This window comes from Calypte anna, chromosome 21, assembly GCF_003957555.1.
Source record: "Calypte anna isolate BGI_N300 chromosome 21, bCalAnn1_v1.p, whole genome shotgun sequence".
Taxonomy (NCBI): domain Eukaryota; kingdom Metazoa; phylum Chordata; class Aves; order Apodiformes; family Trochilidae; genus Calypte; species Calypte anna.
Genome location: NC_044266.1, coordinates 4,857,704 through 4,873,921, shown reverse-complemented (window position 1 = coordinate 4,873,921; position 16,218 = coordinate 4,857,704). Strand labels below are relative to the sequence as shown.

Below are 16,218 nucleotides of genomic sequence, written 5' to 3'. Positions count from 1 at the left end.
GGCATCTGGCTTTATTTTCTCTGCTTTTCCCCTTCCCTTACACACATCCTTGGCATTTTGGGGACTTGCTCCTCTGGGAATCGTGCATCTGTTTCTCTCTGCTCTTCCTTCCACTCTTTCCCTTTCTTTTGCTCATCTTCTGGGGTGGTTTTCCTCTGAATTTGGGCAGCTGATGCTCTCCAGGTGGGTGGGTTTTCACCTTCCCTTCCAGGCATCCCTGGGGCTCCAGAATCAGCCCACGGTGTGGTCCCACCCCCTGACACTGGTCTAATAAATGATGGAGATCCAGAGCCTCAGCTTTTCCATGCAGGACCTGGTTTCCTGATCTCCTTCTCCTGAAGAAGTGTAGGTGCATCCCATGGTGATGGGATATTTTTAAGGACCATTACTCCCATTCAGGACCATTACTGGGCATAGAGGTGGGAGGTGGTGGTGGGCTCCTATCTCAAAGGGAGTTTGCAGCAAATGTGTCCCCAGGTGATTTGCTTGGAGAAAACTTGTCCCAAGGCATCTGCTGCATGGGGGCAGAGGTTGCTGGAGACACCCCAAAGGTGGCTGGTTTGGAATTGACCGTCAGGAGATGATCTAAACACAACCAAAAGGCTGGACTGGGGATGTTCAGGGGCTGAAATGCAGTTCCATGGGAAGAGGGATGGAAAACCACCTGGAGATGCTGTGGTTATGAGCTGGAAACTCCTGTACCTCAATAACTCGTGGGCATGGGAGAAAAATGCAACATTAACCCTGACACTGTCACCTGCTGGATTATTTAAGTGCCTGGGGAGAGGAGGGAGGTGGAATCCCACCCAGCAGCTCCCAGAGGTGGATGATGTGACACCTGTGGTGGCTCTGTCCCTGCTGTGAATCCATCCCTGGGCAGATGCCACCAAGCTGCCAAACACCTGCTTATCCCTTTGCTTTCCTGCCTGTTGCTCAGCTCATTTTCAGAAGGGTCAAAAGCAAAGTGTGAGTGGGGGGGTAACAGGGGCAGAGACCTCACCTGACCTTCCTCTCATCCCTCTTCCTCCTCCTCCTTCCTCTCCCATCCTTTGCTTCTCAAGATCCCAGAGTCATTAAGGCTGGAAAAGACCTTCAGCATCATCGAGTTCAAGCGTTAGATCTGCAGGCTACAAATTGGAGGGGACCAGGTGCTGTCTCAGCAGCCACTGGGAATTAATCCCAGCTTTAACATGCTAAAATAAACCTTGTCCAGGCCAGGAGGGAAGCTGGAAAGAAGCCAGCCCTGAATGAGCATGGTTGGACCCACCAGCAAAGAGAAGAGCATCAAATTGGGGTTGCAGTATTCAACCCCTTACATTAATGCAGCAGCTTGGGCATTAAAAGCAGCCTTCAGTTTAGCCCCCACCTCATTCCCCCTTTATGCAAAGCCCCCAAGATACCCCCCCCCCTTTTTTTTTTTTTTTGCAGTTTCCATGCAAAAAAAGGAAGATTTTTTTTCTATGTTTGCAGCCCCCCATGGAAAAAAAAAAAAAGCAGCACAAAGAGGGTTTCTTCAATCTTACAGCCCCATGCTCAGTATGCTGGACCACACTGCCTGGCTGTGGCAGCAGCACGTGTGTGTGTGTGTGTGTGTGTGTGTGTGCTCTCCCACAGGTCAGGCCTGAGATTGGTAGCAAAAAAAAAAACCCTGGCAACTTGTTTTACAAGGGGTGGGAGCCTTGACTCAGTGCCTGGATAAAATCCCCCTGCTCCTCTTGCAGGGAAGTTTCTGCAGCCCTCCTTTCAATCCTGTTCCCATTCTCTGGGGGTTGGAGAGGTTTTCTGTGTTGCTTTCCCACCAGATGCAAGCAATGATTTAAAAATATATATATATATCATCCAATAAATCAAAATCAGGATTTTTGCAGTGCCTTCAGGGTTGTTTTGGGGTGGGCTGGCTGGAGACAGGGTCAAATGGGTGCAGTCAGAGCACGAATGCTATAGGGAGGCTCAGCTTTGCCCAGCTGTCAGTCTGGTATCCTCCAGGAGCCAGAGGAAAGAGAGGAAAATAAAATAGCAATACAGCCACCCTGACCCTGGCTGCTCCCTGCTCCCACAAGAGTTTTGCAGCAAACTGAGGGGAAACGGGGAGGAAAAATGGTCAAATAGAGCCACCCGTGCTCTGGGTTTCTCTCTGTTCCAAGGACAAATCCCACATCCAGTTATGGAGGAGATGGAGGAGACACAGGGCAAGGCTGGGCTGTAGAAGCACAGGTTGGGTGTTGCACATCCTCCCAGGGAGCTTCTGGACCCCTTCCTGTGAGAAATGAGTAATTTAAAGGGATTTAAAACAAGCCCAGAGTGGAGGAACTGGGTCTGCAGTGGGGAGACAAGTGACATGGGGCAGATGGTGGTGCTGGCAAAGTCACAGCCAAGATCTTGGTAGAAAGGCTGAGCTTCAGTCTGCCTTTCCAAGCACAACCTGGGAGGAGAAGAGATGGAGAAGAGCCCTGAGGTGGAGGACTTGGGGGGTGCTGGGTGAGGAGAAGCTCAGCATGAGCTTCAAGGTGTGCTGGCAGCCCAGAAACCCCCCCTGTCCTGGGCTGTGTCACCAGCAGTGAGCAGCAGGGACAGGGAGGGGACTGTCCCCCTCTGCTCTGCTCTGGGGAGACCCAACTGCAGTGCTGGGTCCAGTTCTGGGGTCCCCTCCAGCAGAAGGACACAAAGCTGGAGAGAGTCCAGAGGAGGTCCTGGAGCTGCTGGGAGGGCTGGAGCAGCTCTGCTCTGGAGCCAGGGGGAGAGAGTTGGGGGTGTTGAGGCTGGAGAAGAGAAGGCTGCAATGGGGAGACCTTAGAGCACCTTCCAGTGCCTGAAGGGGCTCCAGGAAAGCTGGGGAGGGACTTGGGACAAGGGCCTGGAGGGATGGGATGAGGGGGAATGGCTTGGAAGTGGGAGAGAGAGGGGAGATTGAGGTTGGAGATGGGGCAGAAATTGCTTGGGGTGAGGGTGCTGAGCCCCTGGCCCAGGTTTCCCAGAGAAGCTGTGGCTGCCCCATCCCTGGCAGTGCTGAAGGTTGGATGGGGCTTGGAGCAATGGGGTCATTTGGGTGAACATGGGGAGTTCTGCAAAGTGGGGAAGAAAAGCAGCAGAATGGTCAGTCCTTGCCTTTTGGTGCCAGAAGCTGGTAACTAAAGTCAGGCAGGATTTTCCCCAGCTGATGTTTGTTTAGTTTGGTTTTGGAACATTGAGTGCAGCCAAAATTCATCCCTCCTAGGGGGCAAGATGCCACGGTGATGAATTTGCCTGTGCTTTACCCTTCTGTGGGGTGGAGCTGGTGTTTGCTGCTCATGGCAGAGCTATCAACCCCATCAAACCATTTCAGAATAATCTTTTAACCCCCTGCTCCATCTCTCTGGCAACTCACATCTTTTTTTTTTCCTTTCTTTCCTCCACTTCTCAACTTTTCCAGCCTACCTGACAGTCAGCATCGAGCCACTGCCACCCGTGGTGGTGGGAGACGCCGTCACCTTGAAATGCAACTTCAAGACTGATGGGAAGATGAGAGAAATTGTCTGGTACAAGGTGAGCACCACCCATGGCTCTTCCTACCCCTGGGGGATGGGACATGAAGTCACCAGGTGGCTTTGCTCCTGGAGGACAGAAGGTGGAGGCTGAATGATGGAGGGAAAGGCAGAGGTGGCTCTGACTGAGGGGGATATGGAGGGGGTGAAGCAGACAGGCAGGCTGGCCCTGGACAAACTGGCAGGGGGAGAGCTGTCAAATGGCTTTGAGTTCATCCTGTGGGCTCTGTGAGGCTTTTTCCAGGAGTTTTGTTTGGTTTTCCAGGTGGGTCTGGGGTTGGCAGGATGGGTTTAGTGCTGGAGGCTGTGTCCCAAGGGTGCCAGGTCCTAGAATCCTACAAAAAAGATTTTCATGTTCATAGAGTCACAGAGTGGGTTGGGTTGGAAGGTTCCTTAAAGCTCATCCAGTTCCAACCCCCTGCCCTGCCAGAGGACAGGGACACCTCCCACGAGATCAGGTCCCACATTGGGTGGGGCCAATCCAGTGTTGGTCCTCCCCACCCATGTTGGGTGTGAAATGCTGCAAACAAACAAACAAACAAACAAACAAAAAATAGTGGGTTTTGAGTTGTGAGGGAAATTCTGCAAAACTGTGTGTGCTTGGGGCTTGGGGAGCAGTGGTGGGCTTTTCAGGAGAGGAGCCTCTCCCAAAACCTTTCCCCTTCCCATCCCTCTCCCCCAGATTCCCAGGGCTGTGGGATGCTGGTGCAAAGCAGCACTCAGAGCATCTGGTTTGCTTTGGGGAGGGGGGGTTTGGAGGCTGAAGCTGTCCCCCCCCAGACACCAGCATCATTCCCATCTGCCCTGAGCCTGGACCCAGTCTCTGTGTTACCAGTCCAGAGTGAGATTTTTGTTTTCCTCCAGGGAATTTGTGCCAAACACAAATAACACACACACACACACACACACACACAGGTGGTTCGATCAGAGGAAACTCCATAGTTTTACATGACAGGGGAAAAAGAAAAAAATCTCAGCTCTTTGCTTGCAGAGGAGGCAAAGAAAAAGCTAATTTGGGGCTGGTGGCCTCTGATGAAGCAGCCACCCTTTGCTATGTGATTTGTTTTTCTTGGGTTTACCATCTTGTTTCTGCTCCCTGAACAAGGAGCATCTCTGCCTTAGAGCTCTCTATAAAGGTTTATAAACAAGAGAAGGTGCTCTCTGGGCTGATGGATACTCAGTCACTGGAGCGTGGTGCATGCACAGGAGTATTCCTATCAAGTCCTGGCTATAAATATGTGTGTTTAGGCATGGGGAGGATTCCAACAGAGAAATGCCAGAATCCAACCCCAAATTTACCCCAAATCGTAACTTGCAGCTTGCAGTTGGCTCTGTCTCCCCTTTAGTTTTGGAAGAGGCTTTCTGCACCCTGCTCCTTCTGCTGGTTCTGCCATCCCCAACGGGTTTTTTCCCTTCCCTTTTCCACTCAGTAATATTGGATTAACCCACTTTCTCCTGAGCTGGGGCTGGATTTGCATAATCCCCCCAGCATGGAGGGATGCTGGGGGCAGCCGAGCAAATTCTGCTTGGAGAAACCAGGGAGGGGGGGAAAGAAAATTAACCCAGCTTTTATTTTTATCACCACAGATCTCCTTTTCTTCTAGGTTTATACCCCCTTCCCTTTTTCTCCTTTCCCAGGGATTTTCCCTCATTCAGAAAGCGGGGGGATTTGGAGAGGATGCAGAGGAGCCTGTGGGTAAGGGACAGTGAGCAAGGTGACAGCAAGGGACAATGTTTTCCTTGGAGAAGGAAGCCCTTCCACCCATTCTGGGGCACTAGGAATCATTGAATTGTTTTGGTTGGTAAAGACCTTTGAGCTCATCACATCCAACCACTAATGGTCCAACTCAGAGCCTCGAGGAGACCTGGGATGAGCAAAAGTGCTTTTTGATGGCAGAAACAAGACCATGCACCATCTGTGGAGGTGTTAATTAATATCGTTCATCTCCAGAAGGTGTGATCTGCCTGAGAACATGTGCAAACACAGGCTCCAACCCCTTTGCACGTTGGGTGAGAGCCCAAGAAAACCTTTCCAGGAGCAGAGGAAGCTTGTGGCATCCTTGCAAATGAGTTCGTAAGGAGTCTGGGCAGACACGGAGCTGTCACAGCGTTTGCTGGCTCCATCCCAGGGGCTGTGCAGGTGACTTGATGAGTCTGGGCAGTGCCACATTGCACTGGGAGGGAGAAAATTACTTTTTGCAGCAGTGCAGAGCGGGGGAAAAATAATATATATATAAAGTAATAATAATAATAAGACAGAAGTGGGAGAGGGAGGGCAAATCCTCCGGGTGTCTGTTGTGGCTCCGTGCAGACAGCTGGCAGGAGAAGCAGGCAGCAGGCACACACAGCCAGCAGCATGGATGAGATGAGGAGAACTGCTAAAAAGGGGGGGTTGCAGGTTTCTGGGAGCAGGTGAGGCTGGGCAGGGCTCCCCACAGAGAGTGGGGATTCTACCCACACCATCCTACTGCCTGCCAGGGGCTGGAGGGGAGCCCATGGGGCTGGGGGGTCACTCAGCCCCCCTTAGGTGGGGTTTGGTGCTCAGGGTAATGAGCTACAAAGGGAAGAACACAGAGCTGGGCTTGTGTGTCTGCACCCATGGAGTGGGGACACTGCCCCCCATAGCACCCACAGTGTGGGGACACTGCTCCCCTTAACACCCATGGTGTGTGGACATTGCCCCCTGAAGCACCCATCAGACATCAGCATTTCCCATGGTAGCACCCATACATGAGCCCTTCTCTCCACAGCACCCATCACCATGGCTTTTGAGGACATGGGGCTGTACACCATGACCCTGTGGGTCCCTCCCCAGCCTCCCCCCAGCACCAACTCCTGGCTTGGATTACAAAGCTCCATCCAGGGGCTCGTGGGATTGTTCCCCACCCTCCAGAAAATCCCCAGAGCTCCCAAGCCATCAGCATGGCAGGCAGGGAGTGATGGGGCACAGATGTTGGCAGCTCCACTTGAAGCCACTTGGTGGATGGTGACAAAGCACCATCCCCACAGGAACTGCCACTGCCACCACTTATTAGGAGCAAGAGATGCTGTGGCCCCAGTGGTGTCCCCTGAGGTGGCTCCAGGGCTGGTGACAGCGATAAAGTCATTCACAGCTCCAGGGCAGGAGAGGGGGTGAAGAGGACCTGATGGGCTGGGGCTGTCACAAAGCCAGCACTGGGAGAGCCCAGAGCCAGTAGGAATTTTGGGAATGCTTCTTTGGGAATGCTGGGGAGGAGCAGGGTGGGAGGCACCAGGATGGTTTCACCTCTGGTTCCTGGAAAGCATCTCCCAGAACTTCAGAACCCAAATTTCCAAGCCACCCCCATTCGTGGTGAGTTGTGCTTTGGATTTAGAAACCTTTAGGAAAAAAAAAATCTTTTGAGAGTTTTATGACTGCAAGAAATTATCTAAAATATTGCAGCTCCCAACCCCAAAGCTGCTGATGGAGAGATCTTGGGTTGGGAGCTGCAGGAGCTGGTGCCATTTATCTCCCCACTGGCTGGGTCAGCTCTGTGCATGGGTGATGATAATATAAATGTCAGAGTGGGGAATGAGAGGAATTCCTCATGCTCTGGAGGACAGAAGATGACAAGTGGCAGCAGAATTCACTGAGCTCTCTATTACTTCTGGGTGAGGGCATCATCAGGGAGGCTGCAAGAAACCCAGCAGCTCCTCCCCAAATCCTCAAATCTCAGAGTGTTTGGGTTACAGGGACCTTAAAGCCCCCCCAGTGCCACCCCTGCCATGCTCAGGGACACCTCCCACCAGCCCAGGGTGCTCCAAGCCCCATCCAACCTTCAGCACTGCCAGGGATGGGGCAGCCACAGCTTCCCTGGGAAACCTGGGCCAGGGGCTCAGCACCCTCACCCCAAACAATTTCTGCCCCATCTCCAACCTCAATCTCCCCTCTCTCTCCCAGTTCCAAGCCATTCCCCCTCATCCCATCCCTCCAGGCCCTTGTCCCAAGTCCCTCCCCAGCTTTCCTGGAGCCCCTTCAGGCACTGGAAGGTGCTCTAAGGTCTCCCCATTGCAGCCTTCTCTTCTCCAGCCTGAACACCCCCATCTCTCTCAGCCTGGCTCCAGAGCTGCTCCAGCCTTTCCTGTAGACTCTGTAGACTCTGCTCCTGTAGAATCTGGAAATCCCATCCCTCCAGCCCTTGTCCAAAGGAGAAATTGGATGTGTCCTTGGAAACTTCTCCTTGTTCCCAAGGCTGGATATTTACAGCTCCCATTTCTTCATCCTGTGTCTGTCCCAGCGTGGGTTTTCTTTGCCATGAAAAGCCTCAGTGAATCGATTTGAGGAGGTGGTTTGATTTTCCTTTTCTTTTTTTTTTTTTTTTTCCATTAAAATAGAAAAAAAATTTAAAAAATAGAAAATTCTTGGAAGCCAAGTTGAGTTTTGCCCAGGGGGGAGAGACGTTGGTTGGGGAGTGGGGTCTCCTCTCAGGAAATGCAGGTTTGGGGGGATTAATCCCCCAAAATTCACTTCTTCTAGGCCTGGCTTGTTTTTAAAAAAGACTATTTTATCCCTCTGGTGGATCAATATGAGCTATTCTAGCCTGAGAATGTGCCTCTACCACCTGCATCACTTTTATTTGCCTTTTTCTCCTTAATTTTCTACTAAATCTTGTTCCTCACAAGAGAGAAGGGAAAGCTGAAGATCTGGGGGGGCATGGGGAAGAAATGAGTCCTGCCAGGGCCTGAAAAGAGCCTTTTTCCACTTAAAAAATGCAACTTGGACTTTCAAGCTGGAGATGGGAGTTGGTGAGGCTGTAACAGGGTGGAAATGGCCAGGTTGGGCTTTTCATCCCAGCTGATTCGTAATAAAGAAACAGAGTTTGCTGAGCTGTTGATAGAAATGGGGCAAATCAAAGTAATAAAGGTATTAATGTGTTAAAAATAAAAATGTCATTTAAGTGAAAACGTGTTTGCAAAGCTAACGAATGGGTTAAAATCCCCCCAGGTTTAGAATTCTAAGGCTATGAGACATTTAAAAGAGGTTTACAATAAAAATAGATTGCAAAATCTTTCAAACATTTCCCAACTGGGTGCAGAGCACCCCAAAAAAAAAGTGTCAGTTTCCATAGATGAGTTGTTTTGGGGTTTTTTTTTTTGCAGGTGACAGATGGTGGCACCATCAAGCAGAAGATCTTCACCTTTGATGCCATGTTCAACACCAATTTCTCCCACATGGAGAATTACAGGAAGAGGGAGGACCTGGTCTACCAGTCCACCGTGCGGTAAGTCACCCCCAGGGTGTCTCCTTTGACAAGGCAGCTGCTTTTTGGGGGATTTCCCCCCCATTTTGGAGCAGTTTAGGGCAATCCTGGGTGTGTCCTTCTTGGCTGTTTGGAGGGATTTGTTGGGTTGCAAAGAAATGAATTGGTTTTTAATGTGCTGTCAGCAAGGAGCTGAGGTTTGGCACTATGCTTGGCCCATGGGAGAGGGGGAGAGCAGGGGAGATTTCCCAGGGGAAGAATGGGAAGAGAAAAAGGAGGTTTGGGAAAAATAACAAATGAAATGAAGTGAAATAAATAAAATGAAATAACATAAGTCACAGCTTGATGGGGTGCTGAGACATCTCACATAAAAAATAATATTAGAAGGGCTGGACCAGATGATCCTTGAGGTCCCTTCCAGGCTGGCATTCTAGGATTCTGATTCTAGGAAAATGAAATGAAATGAAATAAAATAAAATTAAATCAATAAAATAAAATTCAGGAAAATAAAATACAGCAAAATAAAATTATTGTACATATATATCTAAATATAGCTATATATAATAACCAGGCATCTTGCAAGCTTGTCTTTACTTTTTCTCCAAGTGCCAAATCACTCGTGGGTTCCACAGCTTTATTACTAATTACACCCTTGCTTTATTACCAGTGTTAGAAAAACAAAACTGGAGCCTGCAGAAAATACCTAGGGAGGACATAATTCATGGCAAAAAGGCTGGGTGATGGATTTATTCTTTGGTGTAATTTTTTTTTTTTTTGCCTTTGTTTCCTTTTTAAATTAGAATTTGCTGATGGGATTTCAAAGCTTGGGTTTGGGGTTTTTTTCCCAGATTGGAGTAATAAAACATTTTAGGGGAGGGAGGGAAAGTCAGACATCTCCACCAGGTGGGTTGGACAGGGTTCAGTGTGGGTCAGCAGTGTGTAGGGGTTGAGATTCCTCCTAATCCTTTGGAACTGGGATTTTTAAAATTTTTTGCTGGTTTATTCTGTGGTTTGTCCTAAGAGCAGGTGTGTTTGATGGCTGTGGGGGAAGGAATGGGGGTAGAAGGGAAGAAAGTAGGAAAATGGGGATGGGAGATGATTGGGATGCTCAGGAGATGCTTAGCAGATGCTCAAGGCTTGCTCAGGGAATGCTCAGGAGGAGGAGGAGATACTCAGGAGTTTAGGGGTTGCACAGGAGCTGGAGACATTCAGGGATTGCTCAGGGGATGCTCAGGAGAATCTGGAGGTTCTCAGAGGTTGCTTAGGGGATACTCCAGCTGGTGGTGCTCAGAAGAAGAGACAGGGATTGCTTGGGGAACGTTCGGGAGATGCTCAGGGGGTACTGAGAGGATGGTCAGGTGCTGGTCAGGAGGCTGCTAAGGAGATGTTTATGAAATGCTTGGAAGATGTTTGGGATGCTCAGGAGAGTGAGGAGATGCTCAGGGGATGCTGGGGAGGATGCATATATGAAGGTCTGGGAAGTCAGGACACTACTCAGGGGCTGCTCGGGACATGTTCAGAGGCTGCTCTGGGGGATGCTTACGAGATGCTCAGGGTTGCTTAGAGGAGAGTCAGGGGATGCTCAGAAGATGCTCAGGAGGAAGAAGGGATGCTCAGAGGCTGCTTGGAGGCTGCTCAGGAAGGTTAGGAGCTGCTCCGAGGCTTTTCCACTCCTTGGGTTTTGTTTCCCCCTGTAGCCCAGGCTCCGCTCCGCTGCGCGCTGGGATGTTGTACAAATTCCTGACACGGCTGATTATTGTTTGGAGGATGTTTCTGGCAGCTTCCTGAAGGGATTACACATTCCCTAACTCAACAACCTCACTCTCCTGCCATCAATCCAGCTCTTTTCCTCCCCGCTGGCTTTCACCAGCGCTCCTCTAACTGGGAGCACTGGAAAAATGAGGAATTAAACCGGAATAAAACACCGGACAACCATGAGCATCCCCTGGCAAGGCAAAGCAGCTGCTTTTTTGGGGCTCAAGATCCTTTTTTTCTTGTTTGTTTGGAGTTGTTTTCTCCCCTCCCTTTCCCTGCTTATTGTAGAACTAATAGAATTTGGGAGCAGAAAATTTCACAGCCCCAGGACCCAGCACTTAAAAGCCTCAGGAACGGTGGGCGCGGTGCCGGCAAATCCTCCGTGGAGCCGAGGGTGCTGGTGGTAAAAACTCTTTTCATGCTCTTGTTCCACGGAGGAATACAACACCACGCCTGAGGAGGTGATTCTCAGAGGGTATGAAAACAGGGCTTTTCTGAATCGTTGCCTTGATGTTAGGTTTTTTTGAGGGTTTTGCTTTATTTTTTAGGGGGGTTCCTGCCTTATTTCAGGCTGCGGGGCAGCGCGACACCGTTGGGAAGCTTTTCACCGTGGGTCAATCCCTCCTCAACTATTTCCCCTCAAGCTTTTCTCTGCTTTTCATTTTACCCTTCTGGATTTCCAGGCACTGGTTACATCTTTTTTTTTTTTCTTCCTTCCCCTTTTTTTTTTCTTCCCCTTTTTTTTTGAAATCTTTTCCACGGCTCCAGCACGTCGGTGCCGTCCCGGGGAGCGGCTCTTATCTGCACGGCACAGAGGGCTCTGCCGCCTCTTTTCAGACCGCCTTTGAACACTGCCCGCTCAGATGTGAAGAGCAAAGCTGGGAGATATCCAACCCTCACTTTTTTTTTTTCCTTTTCCTGATTAAAAACCTACCCTCGTCAAGGAAGATGCTGCTGTATGAATATCTATAGGGTTGGGGGTTTTTCTTTGCTTCATTTCCAACATGCTTAGAGGACGCAAAGGACACGACAGGCGGTGGTTGGGCTTTGTAGAGCTGGGAAGCCCCTTCTCTCCTCTCCTCTCCTCTCCTCTCCTCTCCTCTCCTCTCCTCTCCTCTCCTCTCCTCTCCTCTCCTCTCCTCTCCTCTCCTCTCCTCTCCTCTCCTCTCCTCTCCTCTCCTCTCCTCTCCTCTCCTCTCCTCTCCTCTCCTCTCCTCTCCTCTCCTCTCCTCTCCTCTCCTCTCCTCTCCTCTCCTCTCCTCTCCTCTCCTCTCCTCTCCTCTCCTCTCCTCTCCTCTCCTCTCCTCTCCTCTCCTCTCCTCTCTTCTCTTCTCTTCTCTTCTCTTCTCTTCTCTTCCCTCCCTGGAGCTGTCAGGACCAGTAAACTCCATCCCCCAGCTCCCAGCTCCCACCTTGGCAGTTATGAAGAGTTTATTGATCCCTATCACAGGTGAAGAGCATCCCCGTGGGATGTCTTGATGTCCCACAGGACACCTGGGGTGGGATGGAGGGGGGAGGAAGTTGTGAGCCCTGTTTCTTCCTCCCTCTCCCAGCCTCCCCGAGGTTCGGATTTCAGACAACGGTCCCTACGAGTGTCACGTGGGGATTTATGACAGAGCCACGCGGGAGAAAGTGGTCTTGGCTTCTGGGAGTGTGTTCCTCAACGTGATGGGTGAGTGCAGCCCCTTGCTGGAGGGGGGTGGAGGGGAAGGGGCTGTGGGGTCTCAGGGCAGGGGACAACAGGGATTTGGCTGATTTTGTATCCCCTGGGGTAGGGATGAGGATGGAGATGCAGTGGGATGGAGGTGGTGATGGAAATGGGGATGAGATGGTCATGGAGATGGGAATGGAGAAAGGGTGAGATGGAGATTGTGAGGGAGATGGGGATGAGGATGGGGACGTGGTGGGGATGGGGATAGAGATGGAGATGGAGGTGAGGATGGAGATGGGAACAGAGATGAGGATGTGGACAGGGATGGAGATGGAGGCAGAGATGACAATGAGGATGGAGACAAGGATAATCCTGGGGACAGGAAGGGGGTTGAGGATAGGGATGGCAGTGGGTGGGTGTTGAGGACAATGTGCTCATGGCTCTGCTCCCTGGCAGCTCCTCCAACATCCATCTCGGTGCTCGCCGCTGACACGCCGGCGCCCTTCAGCCGCTACCAGGCACAGAACTTCACCCTGGTGTGTGTGGTCTCTGGTGGCAAACCCGCCCCACTGGTGAGCCCCTGGCCTCTTCAGCTCGCAGCTCTCAAATACGTGAAGCCAGCATTAAAAACTCTTGTTTAGTAAAAAAATGTATAATATACATATTCTGCTTTCGGAGACAAAAACAAGCCAAAGAGCTGCCTGCCACCCAAACCTCGCCTTGTGGCATCTTCCCACTGAGACCTCGGGAAGAAGCTCTCTGCAGAGGGTGGTGGCCATCCCCACAGACCTCACTGTCCCTTTTGTCCCCACCCAGGTGTACTTCAAGCGGGACGGAGAACCCATTGAGGCCACTCCACTCCCGGAGCCGCCGGCCGGCGCCGGGAACTGGGCCCCCCGGAACCTCCTTCACCGTGACCTGGATGACACCAAGGTGCCAAAATCCCTGGCGGGCGAGGGGGAAGCAGGAGGAGGACGACAACCTTGGGCCACAGCAGAGCCTCCACGGGGACTGGCAGCTGAGCGGGATCCCGTCACCGAGATCATCCCCGAGACAGTGGTGAGCCAGGAATTCCCACGCTGGGTCCACATGGCTGAGCCCATCTACTACTTCCGGCACACCCATGCACCCGTCAGCGATGGGACAGTGGAGGCCAGGGCCACCCTCACCTGGACCCTCAACCCCCAAATTGACAACGAGGCCCTCTTCAGCTGTGAGGTCAAGCACCCAGCACTCTCCATGCCCATGCAGTCCGAGGTGACGCTTGGTAAGAGCCACCACAGCCCGGGGGTTGTTTTTGGGATTGGTTTGGGGGTTTTTTGGCTTTTTATTTTGCATTTTTGGGGAGATTTTGCTGGGTGGGGAGGTGGGTGTTAAAGCTGGGGGTTAGGGCTCTGCTGGGGGATGTGGTGTTTGGTAGGACTTTGCTGGGGTGGTCTGCAGGACAGGTGAGGAAGTTGGTAGCCCAGTAATGGTGCCTCCTGTGGGGTGTCACTCTGGAACCTCCTCTGGACAGAGGTGATGTTGGGAGGGAGACACACACTTTTGTCCTATGCTGATGTCACCTCTGACCATCTATACCCAGACCTGAGGAACATGCCAGGACCCTTGTTGACCAGGACCCTTGTTGGCCATCCCCACTCAACTCATCCTCATGCCTCTGCACAGAGGCACCTGGGGGGCTGATGAGGCCCCAGCTGTGATAGGGTCATGGGATTGAGGCCAGGGCTGCTCCCCTTGGATCCCAGCATGCCCAGGACCCTAGAAGAGCAGAAGCTACCCTAATCACTTTGGGAGCTGGTCAACAGAGTAGTTAATGAGGCCCCTCATTTCTGCCCCACTTTGGTAGGTCAGCTTGACCCCAGATAATGCTGGGGCTCCCTGTCAGAGGAGGCTGAGCTCTCCACTGGGTTGCCCCAGCTTCGGAGCACCCTCCTGGGTTGGCTGCTCCATCCTTCCTCCCCTCCAGCTGGGTGGAGAGGACTGGGGGCTGTGTTTCTGCCAAGTGAGGCACTTTGCTCACTGCATCAACAGGGATGGACCATCTCCTGGAGAGCATCACCTCCCTGGCTTCCCACCCCTTTTTGGCACAGATTTCAGTGTGCACAAGCCTCTCCCTGCTGCTGCTCCATCTCTTTTCATTCAGCTCATCAACCACCTCAATTAGTGGGAGGTTGGGGGCAATGAGGAGGTCAACTGGAGACTGGCAGTCAACAAGGAGGGCAGCAGCTCTCCAGCTAATAGCTGCTCCTCCATTATTTGCTCCTCCCCACTGAGCAATTGAGCTCTTTCCCAGCATACAACTGGCCAAAAAACAGCCTCAGTCCCACATTCTCCCACCTTCATTAGGAGATGTGTCCTTCACCACTGATGCCTCCCATTACAGTCATCTATCAATCTTGCAGTCTTCTTGTTCTTCTGCCTGCTGGCTCCTTGCTGACCTGTCTATCAATCATTTAGACATCTGTCAGCCTGTCCATCAATCACCCAACCACCAGCTCCCCCCTGGCTGGCACAAGTCATGCCAATCCCTCCCCACCATCATTAGGAACCATAATTAAGCTCAGCCAAAGGCACCCACCAGCAGCAGGAGGCCCTCATTCACCTGATGTCCCTTCTTGTACCCTTGCAGTTGCTCCCAAGGGCCCAAAGATCACCATGACCCCAACGAGAGCTCGCGTTGGAGACACCGTGCGGATCTTGGTGCAGGGCTTCCAGGTCAGTGTCCCTGTCTATCCCCATCACCGTGGGGCAGTGCCACACCAAGGGGCAGCTCTGCATCCACCCCAGCACTTGGTGTTGGTTGGGTTGGTGGCCTTGGGTTGCATCTCAGGCCCTACATCCCTGCAGCCCTGGGCACGGTGGCTGTAGCCTGTCCTCACTCCGAGGGGACGTCTCACCTCTCCCCATCTCCTGGCAGAACGAAGTCTTCCCTGAGCCCCTCTTCACCTGGACACGGGTGGGGAGCCGGCTCCTCGATGGCAGTGCTGAGCATGATGGCAAAGAGCTGGTTCTGGAGAGGGTACCAGCTGAGCTCAATGGGTCCATGTACCGCTGCACCGCCCAGAACCCGCTGGGCTCCACCGACACCCACACCCGGCTCATCGTTTTTGGTATGGTGGCACCATCAGGGTCACCCCACCCTCCAGAAAACCTCACTTATCTTCCACTTCCTCCCCACTGAAACCATCTCACTGGTATTTCTTTCCCTTTAGAAAACCCAAATATTCCCAGAGGAACAGAGGACTCCAATGGTGAGTAGTGGTGCCACTGGTATTTCCACTCAAAACCCCCAGGGAGAGAAGGACCATACAGAGAACACCTCTCCTTGGATGGCCCAAGCCCTTCCACACCTCTCCTGGCATGGTGGCCCCAGGCACTTGGCAGCAGGGATGTCCCTGCACAAAAAGAGGCCCCGTGGATGGTCCCTGCAGCATCCCTGACCTGCAAGTTTAGGTTCTGCCACTTCCATAGTTTAGGAGGGGGATCCCACCACAAAAAAAAAACAGGTGGTGACCCCATCCTGCTTTGAATCCAAGCATTGAAATGCATTTCCTGACCTCCCCATCCCCTTTCTCCTCCTGCCTAGGTTCACTTTCCAGCCACCTCAGCTTCAGATTAGTTTTGGCACTCACCCTAACAGTGATCCTGGAGCTAACGTGAAGCTTCGCCTGCCTCTTCCTCCTCCTCCTCTTCCTCTATACAGCCCCACCTGGCATCCCCACCTCTGTCAATTGGTTCTCCTGCTCTCTCTTATTTTTATTTTTTTTTCTATACTATTTACAGTCTCAGTCTCTTTCTGTCTGTGTCTTGGCTTCCTCAGACAATTTAATTAAAAGGAAAAAAAGGAAAAATCTCTCCCCTGTAGAAGGTGTTGCTTAATTTTTTGCCTTGTGCTGGGGCACCCCAGAATGATTTTTGGGGTACCCAGAGGCTTTGTGAAAGACTCTGGGCTGGTGACCCTTCTGGATTTCCCCTGGAAAAAATCCACTGGCACCCACTGCACCGAGCTGCCCCGGGTCTCAGCTCCCAAGGCAGGGACATACACACACATCCCCAGCACCAGGGGTAC

General features: G+C 51.9%; 1 protein-coding gene across 2 annotated transcripts in view; it reads left to right on the top strand.

Moving 5' to 3' along the window:
• IGSF21 (immunoglobin superfamily member 21) overlaps nucleotides 1–16,003 on the top strand; it is a 34,258-nt gene extending 18,255 nt beyond the window's left edge. For both annotated transcript variants that reach the window (XM_030463663.1, XM_030463664.1), the window contains exons 2-10: nucleotides 3,410–3,522; nucleotides 8,640–8,761; nucleotides 12,049–12,167; nucleotides 12,603–12,718; nucleotides 12,963–13,413; nucleotides 14,779–14,864; nucleotides 15,067–15,259; nucleotides 15,362–15,400; nucleotides 15,736–16,003. In XM_030463663.1, the coding sequence (XP_030319523.1) occupies nucleotides 3,410–3,522; nucleotides 8,640–8,761; nucleotides 12,049–12,167; nucleotides 12,603–12,718; nucleotides 12,963–13,413; nucleotides 14,779–14,864; nucleotides 15,067–15,259; nucleotides 15,362–15,400; nucleotides 15,736–15,809 (1,313 nt within the window). In that variant the 3' untranslated portion in view covers nucleotides 15,810–16,003. The remainder of the gene's footprint in view (nucleotides 1–3,409; nucleotides 3,523–8,639; nucleotides 8,762–12,048; nucleotides 12,168–12,602; nucleotides 12,719–12,962; nucleotides 13,414–14,778; nucleotides 14,865–15,066; nucleotides 15,260–15,361; nucleotides 15,401–15,735) is intronic.
• The last annotated feature ends 215 nt before the right edge of the window (nucleotides 16,004–16,218 follow it).